This window comes from Martes martes, assembly GCF_963455335.1.
Source record: "Martes martes genome assembly, chromosome: 5".
In the NCBI taxonomy this organism is placed as follows: domain Eukaryota; kingdom Metazoa; phylum Chordata; class Mammalia; order Carnivora; family Mustelidae; genus Martes; species Martes martes.
The window spans coordinates 163,959,985-163,970,098 of NC_137892.1; the positions used below are offsets into that span (position 1 = coordinate 163,959,985).

The following is a 10,114-nucleotide window of genomic DNA, read 5'->3' on the forward strand; positions in this document are numbered from 1 at the left end:
CGGGGCGCCATGGCGACGATGGACACTTGGCCGCCCACGGAAGGAAACCCGGTGGGTCGAGGCAGCAACGAGACAGTCACTAAGAGCTCAAGAGTCAGCTACGTGGGGAAGAGCCAGGTCACCAAAAATGCGGTTCTTATAAAGAGAAGATGCCCTCAGTCCTGGGCTCCGGACCCCAGGGGCTGCGCGCTGGCCTCCAGAGACCGCCACCTCGACACCTCGTGTCTTCTCCCGCCAGGCTCCAGGCAGCTCCAGGCCAGGGGCGGAGGGGGACTGTCCGCCTGCTAGGGATTCTCCTGTGCGCTTGCTTTCCAGGGACCCGTCCCAGCCTCAGAAACGTGTTGGAGAACCTCAGAACGCCGTCGCCTCTGAAATCCACTCAGAGATGCGGGAAGCATACCGACAGGGTCGTCCACCGTGCCTGGAGAGATTTACGTTTGATTTTGAATTGCACTTGGTACAGTCCACAGCGGCATGTTTGGGTTTGCAAACAACTGGGAGGGAGAGAAACAAAGGAGATTGCAGAACTGAAATTCAGGACCCTTTCCTCCTTGCTGCCCCCCTCCAGGACCGAGGAAGCGCTGGGACCAGAGGAATCCTTGATTAGGAATCCGAGGGGAAGGTGTTCTGTTACAGGAAACTACTTACATTGTAAAAGTTGCTGCATTAAGGGGGACCCATGTAAAATGTGTATATTTCATCTTAATTGCCCCCCATAAAAAAATTACGCATTCCAAAATGGTGGCTCTTTTCCCACCAAACTCTTAGAAACTCTGCTGATGCCAGAGTAACGAGACGGAGCCCCGCGCGCCTCCGGTTTTATTAAAGGCATAATTTTCCTTCTTCCCCAAATTAAACCGGCGCAGGAAGAGATAGCCCGGGCCGGGGCTAGGGCACCCACCGCCCGTCAGTGGCCAGGGACAGCACCGGGGCCACCGCTGCAGGGACGAGGCGCAGCCGCGAGCCACAGCGCCCCCTCGCCGCCCGCCCGCACGACTCTTGGGCCTGTGTCGCTCCCTGGCCTCCCCCGCGCTCCAGAGCCCGGGACGGACCGTGTCTGCGAGGCGCCCTGGCCGGTGCAGCCAGCTTCCCGGAGAGAGACCCTGGGGCCCAAGCCCGCGTTCTAGGCATCTCGCCGCGCTCGGCCTCGCAGGCAGCCCCGGCTCGTTGAAACGGGCCTGTCCACGCCGACTCGTTCTGAATGCCTTGACCACCGTGAGGACAAGAAACAAAACACGCGGCAGTGTTCACTTATCTTCACAGATGCATGCCCGGGAGGAGGGGGGTGCAGGGCCAGCCTGAAACTGGGCGTCGCCCCTGTAATGGTCACAAAGTGGTCGCGATTTCACAGCAGCTCTGGGGTTTTCCTGCGCGCCCGCCCGCTCTCTGCCGAGCCGGAGCTCGGACCGACAGCGAGAGCCGGGGCAGCCAAGCGGCGGCCGAGGTCCGGGCGGCACAGCTCGCGGGGACACTCCGCGCGTCGGCTGGGCATCCCGGGCCCGCAGTCCCGGGGAGGTGGCCGTGGGGCGCGCGTCGCTGCGGCTCTCCCCGCGCGGCCTGCGCTCTCCGCGGTCACGGGAGACGGAGCTCGAGGACGCCAGGCCACCCTCGCCGGCGGCCGCGTGTGCAGCCACCGCGTCGGGCCTCCATGCTTGCAGGCTGTCCTGGTTCCCACTTCAGAAGAAGCCAAGCCAACTTGAATCTAAGAAAAGGAAAAGTGATTTTAAAAAATCAGGGCCCTTTAAAGTGAAACGGAGTTTGTATATTCCAATAACAATGCGTAGTGTAAGTTTTAACGTCTCTGCGTAGGCATTTTAATCTGCTACAGTCACTACCAATAAAAACCGCATGTAGTGCGATTCCACTGTTTAATAGCGCAAGGTAGACGGTTTTTATTAGTAGCAGGCAGCAGTATGGAAAATTTAGATTTCAGTGGAGGAGTGTAATTGCTGGGAGAAAATACACTCGAGGAAGAGGCTGTCTTTAGAATCAGCAGCAGAAGCTAAAGAGGGGAAGAGACAGCGCGTGTGCCCAGGCACCCAGGGCGACCGGCCCCTCCAAAGCCACATGCGCTTGTCTGCTTATATACTTAATTGATGTCAAAATCGAGTGTATCCGGAGCATACGCTCCTGCTCCAAACTGGGGATGTTTTTGTAATAATTCAATGTTTTCTTTTCTGCCCCTGGCAGAGATCAGGCCCAAGGGGTGGGGGGAGGAGAGAGAGAGGGGAAGGGGGCCAGCCCCAAATGCTAATGAAACACAGCAGGAACTGGCCTTTAGAAATGGAAATACTGGAGGCCAATCATCCTTGGAGATAAAAATTAGACCTGATTTTTTTTCACTTAAACTATCTAATTGGAAGCGAACCCAAAAGCCTGCGATCTGATCTGCTGCTGTTTATGTTTGTCATTCAACGTGTGTGACTCTCATCTATGGCCTCCACCTGGCCCAATCCTCTCCGGGGAAGACCGGAAATATCATGGATCCTTGTCGGTGCTGTGCTCCAGGGTACTGCTGGGGCAACCCCCCCGCCCCCCCCCACTTTTCTCTTTCCTTTTTGACACTACAGTGGTCGGTGTAGAGTGTCTGCCCTGCCCTGACTTGGGACAGCTGGCCTGGGGTGGCAGCATGGTTGGACCTGCTGGGCTAGGTCCTCCCAGTGGGCCAGTGTGGGGGAAGTGACCTGTTTGGGGGTGCTGTGGACGTTGAAGTGTAGAGGGTGCAGAGACTGGTTTTTAGGAAGGAGGGAACACTGGGGAGGAGGGGTGGGAAGACTGGTGGGGGCTGGTCCTAATGGGAACCCACTAGGAGTCACAGGCCCCCACTCAGGCCAAGGAGGATGGGTTCTTCCCAGACCCCAAACCTCGGTTTGCAACCGGTTCCCTAGGACCTAGAGAAAGACAAACACAGCTTCACCGTTTCTTGAAGGTTCTGCTTATAAACAGGCCTGGGCTGGAGCTTCTGGATCCCCAGCTCCCAGCCTGGCCTGGCCAGCGCCATCTGGACCTCGGAAGAAGTCCCTAACAGGGCTGGCGCCGTAGGGTGCGCGGAGGCCTCGGGACAGAGTGCTGCAGGCCTGGGCTCCCACCGCAGCAATTTCACCTTCCAGGTGACCCACCCGAGGGGGCCTGGGAGAAAGCGGCACCTGTTGGCCGGCGGCCCCGCCCAGACTGCTCGCGCCTGCAGGCCGTGGGCCTCCCCAGCGCCCCCCATCGGCGACCCCCCTCCCTCGTAAGCAGGCGCCCACGTCTTCCCGGCCCAGTGGGCAGGGAGGGAGGGGCTTGAGAAACGGAGGGTATTCTGGGGCTGGGGTCCCAGGGCTCGTCACTAAGCCTCTTGCCTCTGGGCCCGAGAGGCACCTCGGGAGCCGCGTTACCTGAGCCACCTGCGCTGCGGACGGCGCCCGAGCCGCAGCCGGTCCCTTTCTCCTTCCTTCCCGAGTGACCGCGAGGCTTCGCGTCCTGCCAGAGGCGGGCTGTCCGGTGACAATGCTTTAGGACACTTGTCCGAAAGAGGCGTCAACTTATTAAAATAAAATCAAATAAAACCTTTCGGGGGTGGCATCTTCACGGGAGAAACACTGGCGGCGTGCGTCACAACATTCCCAAGGCGCGAAGTCCCGCCACTCAGAGATCCGGGTCTCCGCTGCGGGCTTCGGGCACAAAGCTCACCTCTGGGCCCTCCTGGCAGTTCGCAGTGACGGACCCGGTCCGGGTCCCGCAGGGCCGCGCTGGGCCGCGCGGGGCAGGCGACCAGGCTCGAGGCCACGCGGGGAGCCTCACACCGGAGAGACAGAGTCCACACAGGAAGGTGGAAGGGAGACGCGCGCACCCCCCCCCCCAGGACCTGGGCCTCGGGCGCTCCCATCCCGCCCTCCCTTCGCCCCCATCTCCCGGCCCCGGAGCCTGGGGTCACGCGCGCAGTCACCTGGGCCGGCCTCTTCGTGGCGCCGAGGGAACGTGGACCGTTCGTCCCCCAAGTGGGCCAGACGGGCCCGACTGCGGGCGGCCTCTGCCTAGTCCTTGCGGGCCGACCCGGGGCGGGGGGGGCGGGGACGCAGTGGCTTCAGGGGTGGGGGGAGCGATGAGGAAGGGGACTGGGGCGGCGAGGGGGAGCTGGCCCGCGAGAGATGGGGTCGCCGGCTGGCGGGCTGGCGGGGGGCGCCGGGAGCACGCGCGGGGAGGGGTGCGCGCCGGGGCGAGCCGCTCGGTCCGGCCAGGCAGCGGGGCCGCGGGCCGCGGGCTGGGGCTGCGCGGGAGGCGACTGCACCACAAAAGCCTGCGCGTCCCTCCCTCCTGCTCCCCGCCCTCCCGCCGCCTCCTCCGCCCTCTCCTCCCCTCCCCGCCCCTCCCCCGGCCGCGGCCCGGCAGCCGGAGCCGGCGGAGCGGGCGGAGCAGGGGAGGGGGCGGGCGCCCGAATATGCAGATGAGCGCGTGACGGACAGCTTCGCGTTCCAATGTCCCTCGGAAACTCGAGCGCTCCTTCCTCAACTCCTCACTCCCGACTCCAGACTCCCCCAAACCCCGACCGCCGGCCTGGCGCGCGGCTGCGCCCACCGGCTCCGCGCCGCCGCCGCCGCCGCCCCGCCGCCCCGCCGCTCCCCCGGCCCGCGGGCCTCCCGGGCCAGTGCGCCGGCCGGCCTGCCTCGGCCCGGGGCCCCCGCGCCCGCCGCCGCGCCGCGCCCCGGCCGGGCGTGGATGGAGGGCGCCGCGCGCCTCGCCCGCTGCTCGGCGTGACGCGGGCCCGCCGCCCCGCGCCCACCATGTCCTACCCGCAGGGCTACCTGTACCAGGCGCCCGGCTCGCTGGCGCTCTACTCGTGCCCGGCGTACGGCGCGTCGGCGCTGGCGGCGCCGCGCAGCGAGGAGCTGGCTCGCTCGGCGTCGGGCTCGGCGTTCAGCCCGTACCCGGGCTCCGCGGCCTTCACGGCGCAGGCGGCCACCGGCTTCGGCAGCCCGCTGCAGTACTCGGCCGACGCCGCCGCCGCCGCCGCCGGCTTCCCGTCCTACATGGTAACCGCGCGCGGCCGGGCGGGAGAGGACGCGGGGCGGCCGGGAGCCGGGGCCGCGATCGGGGCGCGAGGGCGCGGGGAAAGTGCCGCGGGCGGTGGCTCCGGAGGCTCGGGCGCGGGCGGCCGCGCGGCGGGAGGGACGGGAGGCCGGAGTGAGAGGCGGCGCGGCCCGCCGGCGACGTCCCCCAGCCCGGAGGCCCGCGCCGCTTCTCCTTGGCTCTCGGGGGGATGTTCCCAAAGAGCCTGAGAAGTGCGACCCCGCCGGGGTCGGGGATCTGTGCCGGGTTGCCCTTCGTTCGCGCACCGGAGCCCGGCGAAGGGTGCAGAGCGGGCCGGGGGCTCCCTTCTCTCGGCTCGGGGAGCGAAGCGAGGCTCGGCGCCCCTGGGGCCTCCGGGACGACTGCTGGGAGCTCCGGGGTCACTTGCGGGGCTTGGGGGTCACCGGGTTGGGGGAGGGAGCGGAGTCCCCGGCGGCCGCTCGGAGCCCCCGCCAGGCGCGCCGCGATCTCGGCCTTAATCTGTCCCATAGGCCGCGCTTTCGAGAAACGTGTCGGCGGGCGTGCGGCAGCCCCGGTCGCCGCTTCGGTTCCGGGCGTACGGAGAGCCGCCCCTGCTTCCCCAACCTGGCGTGGGCCCTCTCGCCGCCGGTTCCGCAGCTGGGCCCGGCCCGGGTGGCGGTGACGCCCGTTTCGGGCGATGGAGGCCGTTACGGGGTTGGGGGGGGGGGTTGTCGCCACTGTCCGCCCTCGGTGGAATTCGGAGGCAGGGACAGCGGAGCTGGGGCCTCCGCGGAGGCTGCAAATGTCTCGAATTTAAACGTTAAAGGCTGAATTAAAATGCTAATTACCGCGTATTTGAAGAATTCGAAACGGTGACTGGCTTCTGAGTTGCAAATTGGATTTGCGGAGCTTTAGAGCGGTGAATGGCGGAGCGGGGGCTCCGGGTGGCTTTTTAACCATATAAGGGCGGGGAAGGGGGAGTAGCGGGAGCCAGCCAGAGAAATTTAGATATCAAGAAAGTACCTGTGGGTCTGTGAGCGCGCGTGTTTGCGTACATCTGCGCCCGCAGCTTGGGGACATTTGGGAGGAAGAGATGTCATTTTAGGAAAGTGCAAGAGTTCAAAAACTCGAGATTGGAACTGCAGCGTTTTCCTGATCAGCAGCCTGTCTTAATTTACCCACTGCGGGTTTTTTTTTTTTTTTTTTCTGCTCATTTGCTGCGGGCGATAAGGCTCCAGCGCGGGACTCACCCCGGGCAGCATCGGGAGGGCAGGGGGGTCACCTTTGGGCTGACGAGGGCCAGGACCCCGCACACCCCACTCACCAGGCTCTTGTTGGTTCCAGGGCGCGCCCTACGACGCCCACACGACCGGGATGACGGGCGCCATCAGCTACCACCCGTATGGCAGCGCGGCCTACCCCTACCAGCTCAACGACCCGGCCTACCGCAAGAACGCCACGCGGGACGCCACGGCCACGCTCAAGGCCTGGCTCAACGAGCACCGCAAGAACCCCTACCCCACCAAGGGCGAGAAGATCATGCTGGCCATCATCACCAAGATGACCCTCACGCAGGTGTCCACCTGGTTCGCCAACGCGCGCCGCCGCCTCAAGAAGGAGAACAAGATGACCTGGGCGCCGAGAAACAAAAGCGAGGACGAGGACGAGGATGAGGGCGACGCTGCGAGGAGCAAGGGGGAGAGTCCAGACAAGGCGCAGGAGGGCACGGAGACGTCGGCGGAGGACGAAGGTGAGCAGAGCGGCGGCGGGCGCGAGGTCCCGGGGAGCTTTCTTCCCAGGCCCGGGCCGAGTCCAGGTCGGGGAGGATACCTCCGCCGCCACCCGGGTGCGCGTGGGGCCCATCTAGTCCCGGGGCATTTCCTGGGGAGGCTTTGCCCCCCCTCCGACGCGGCCCGGCTGGGGTCGGGGTGGGAGATCACGTGGGGCGAGGCCCCCTGGCCCGGCTGTCACCGCGTCCCACAGCCCTGCCCGCGCCCCTGCAGGGATCAGCCTGCACGTCGACTCGCTCACGGATCACTCGTGCTCAGCCGAGTCGGACGGGGAAAAGCTGCCTTGTCGGGCCGGGGACCCCCTGTGCGAGTCGGGCTCCGAGTGCAAAGATAAGTACGACGACCTGGACGACGACGACGAGGACGACGAGGAGGGCGAGAGGGACCTGGCGCCGCCCAAGCCCGTGACCTCGTCGCCGCTCACTGGCGTGGAGGCGCCGCTGCTGAGCCCCCCGCCCGAGGCCGCGCCCCGCGGTGGCGGCGGCGTCAAGATGCCCCTGGGCAGCCGGACGTCGCCGGGCGCGCCGCAGCCCGCCAGCAAGCCCAAGCTGTGGTCTCTGGCCGAGATCGCCACGTCGGACCTCAAGCAGCCAAGCCTGGGTCCGGGCTGCGCGCCGCCGGGGTTGCCCGCGGCCGCCGCGCCCGCCTCCTCCGGGGCGCCGCCGGGCGGCTCGCCCTACCCCGCCTCGCCGCTGCTCGGCCGCCACCTCTACTACACGTCGCCCTTCTACGGCAGCTACACAAACTACGGGAACTTGAACGCCGCGCTGCAGGGCCAGGGGCTCCTGCGGTACAACTCGGCGGCCGCGGCCCCGGGAGAGGCGCTGCACTCCGCGCCCAAGGCGGCCAGCGACGCGGGCAAGGCGGGCGCGCACCCGCTGGAGCCCCACTACCGGCCCCCGGGCGGCGGCTACGAGCCCAAGAAAGGTAGGCGGCCCGCGGCCCTCGGGGCCTCCGGGGAGGGAGGGCCAGCGGGGCCCGGCTTAGCCCGCACTCCCGAGAAAGCCTGGGTCAGGGACCAGGGAGACCCTCGGGCCTGGCGCGGGGAGCCTTTGTTGCTAAGGGAGAGAAGGGAGAAGCTAGAGAGCGACCCTCCGACCAGAAGTTAGGGCAAGTGAAGGGGGCGGTGGCGTGGAAAAGGGGGGGGGCACAGCTACCCTCGCCTGGCAGGAAGGCTTAGCCCTTCGGTACTTGCATTTTTACTTAACTTGCTATTATCATTAGGATTAGTAGTGTTATGATTGATCTGTTTCCGCAAAAAAAAACAAAAAAACAAAAAAAACTTGTCAAGAAATGCAAATTACAGCTTGTCTCTGGGTCGATTGAGCTGAAGCTTCGGTGTGTTCTGTTAGGAGAGTCTCAGCCGAGGCTTCCCTCCGGCTTTTGGTGGGAAGGAAATAAAACGTCCCAGGAACTCAGAGGCCCTCCTCCCTCCAGATAGAAGACCAGAGTCTTTGCGGCTCCCAGGCCCGCTCTGTGTCTCCTCCCGCACCGGCTCCTGATTCAGGCTGGAGTTCCTAAGACCTGAAGGAGCTCCAGGAGGCCAGAAAAGAAAGTGAGAACAGGCAACGGGTCCCAAATCTGTCTCAGACAGTGGCCGCTCAGACAGTTTCCCTAGACTGATTTGTGCGTTCAGGGAGCGAGCGAGCGTGCGTGGGCGTGCGGGCCGGTGGGTGCGCAGCTGTCTGGGAGACAGATGGCTCCCGGGTCAGGTTCTGACTAACTGCCCCCTCCCCTGACAGATGCCAGTGAGGGCTGCACCGTGGTTGGTGGGGGCGTCCAGCCCTACCTATAGAAGGCCCGTGGGCAGCATGCAAGTAAGTGGGCACGCGGGGGGGCGCTTACAGCTTTACCCTGTAACCTGCTTAATGTCTGTTTCTTGCTTCTTGTCATGGAGTCCGATGACAGAGCTTTGCCATGTTTTTCGGTCTCTTTAAAATTTCCCTTTAAGTGGGAAAGGAGATGTTCTGTGTTATTCGAGTCCCTCTTTTTCCAGTCAAGCTCTGCTATGAAGAGTCACCCCTTCATTGGGAACGCGTAAATTGTACCACTGCTGTTGTTTTCTCTTTGCAAAATAGATCATTAAAATATGGGTATTTGTATGCAGTTTGGAACCATTTTTTACTACGCTAGACGTGTCATAGGCTCCGGCTTTGAGGAGCTGGTGCTGCTGCAGGCTGGGGCGTCAGGACCCTTTAGAGGTGACGTTTGCAGAGTAAACTGAAGAGAGCCGGAAGAAGCACCAGCCCTTTATCAGTCCTGCCCCCGTGTCCAGATGGACTAGATAGGACCCTGCCGTTCACTGGGCTTACAGCAACATCTCAAAAAATCCCTACTTTACAACTAGGCAAAATTACTAATCACAGATCTTGAAGATGTTGGGGAAGAGGCGACATCATTTCAGATCGACTCGTTTTTATAATGCGATGATGTTGGTGTGCAGCTGAAGGATTTGGGATGATTTGGTTTTTTCCTTGGTCCACAGGTAGGTGTCACAATTGCTTTGGAAAAAAAAAAGTCAGCAGGCCATTCTCTCTCCCCAAGTTCATAAATATACAGATATAAGCCCGGACCGCATCTCGTGCCACCGTAAAGGAGGAGGACCCACAGACTCTATCGGAACAGACTCTTGTTGGACATAACCGTGAATTTGTTGGCATAGTATAGCTTCCCCAATGTATGTGTGACTTTTGAAAACAATCTTTTTTCTCAGGATATCTTGAATTGATCACTTCATTGCCACGGTATATATTCTATAGGTGTGATAGGATTTACTGTAAAATTTATTTGTAAAAGATGTACACAGTAGAAATAAAATGTGATTGAAGAACTTGAGTACTTAAGAAGTGAAAACAAATTTGATATTTATTTTTATAAGGATATAAAGCTTCTAGTAATTTATGCAAGTTGTATTGCAATGGAATCTAAACTTTTTGTAAATAAATTCTGCCTGGTTTTTATTTGAACATTGCTGGTTATACAATCTTTGTTGGTTGTTTAACAAGAATTCTTTACTAATTTATATCTTAAATTGTAAATAAAAACAGACTAGTCTACGACAATATGGTGTCTGGGGCTCGTTTTTCCTAGGAGAGTGATTTGGGTAGGGAGCCCCAGTTAATGGCAGCCCCTCCCCCGAGGTGATCTGACCTCAGGCTTTTTAATGAAAATGTGTAAAATAATCTCTCCCTTCTCCTGCTCATTAAAAAAAGGAGAAAGGCAGATGGAGGAGAAAGACATAGTAGGGCAGTAACACCCAGTTTGGGATTATTTATATGTGCAGGTATTGTAAGAAAATTAAGATTTTTGTGCTC

At 61.7% G+C, this 10,114-nt stretch overlaps 1 protein-coding gene across 1 annotated transcript; it reads left to right on the plus strand.

The window, feature by feature from the left end:
* Window positions 1–4,763: 4,763 nt before the first annotated feature.
* IRX2 (iroquois homeobox 2) lies at window positions 4,764–9,860 on the plus strand (the record flags this gene model as incomplete). Its single annotated transcript, XM_080804627.1, has 5 exons — window positions 4,764–5,012; window positions 6,355–6,760; window positions 7,014–7,727; window positions 8,543–8,617; window positions 9,286–9,860. 4 exons carry the CDS (start codon window positions 4,764–4,766, stop codon window positions 8,593–8,595), a joined length of 1,422 nt encoding a protein of 473 aa, XP_080660753.1. The 3' UTR covers window positions 8,596–8,617; window positions 9,286–9,860.
* Between the last annotated feature and the right edge of the window lie 254 nt (window positions 9,861–10,114).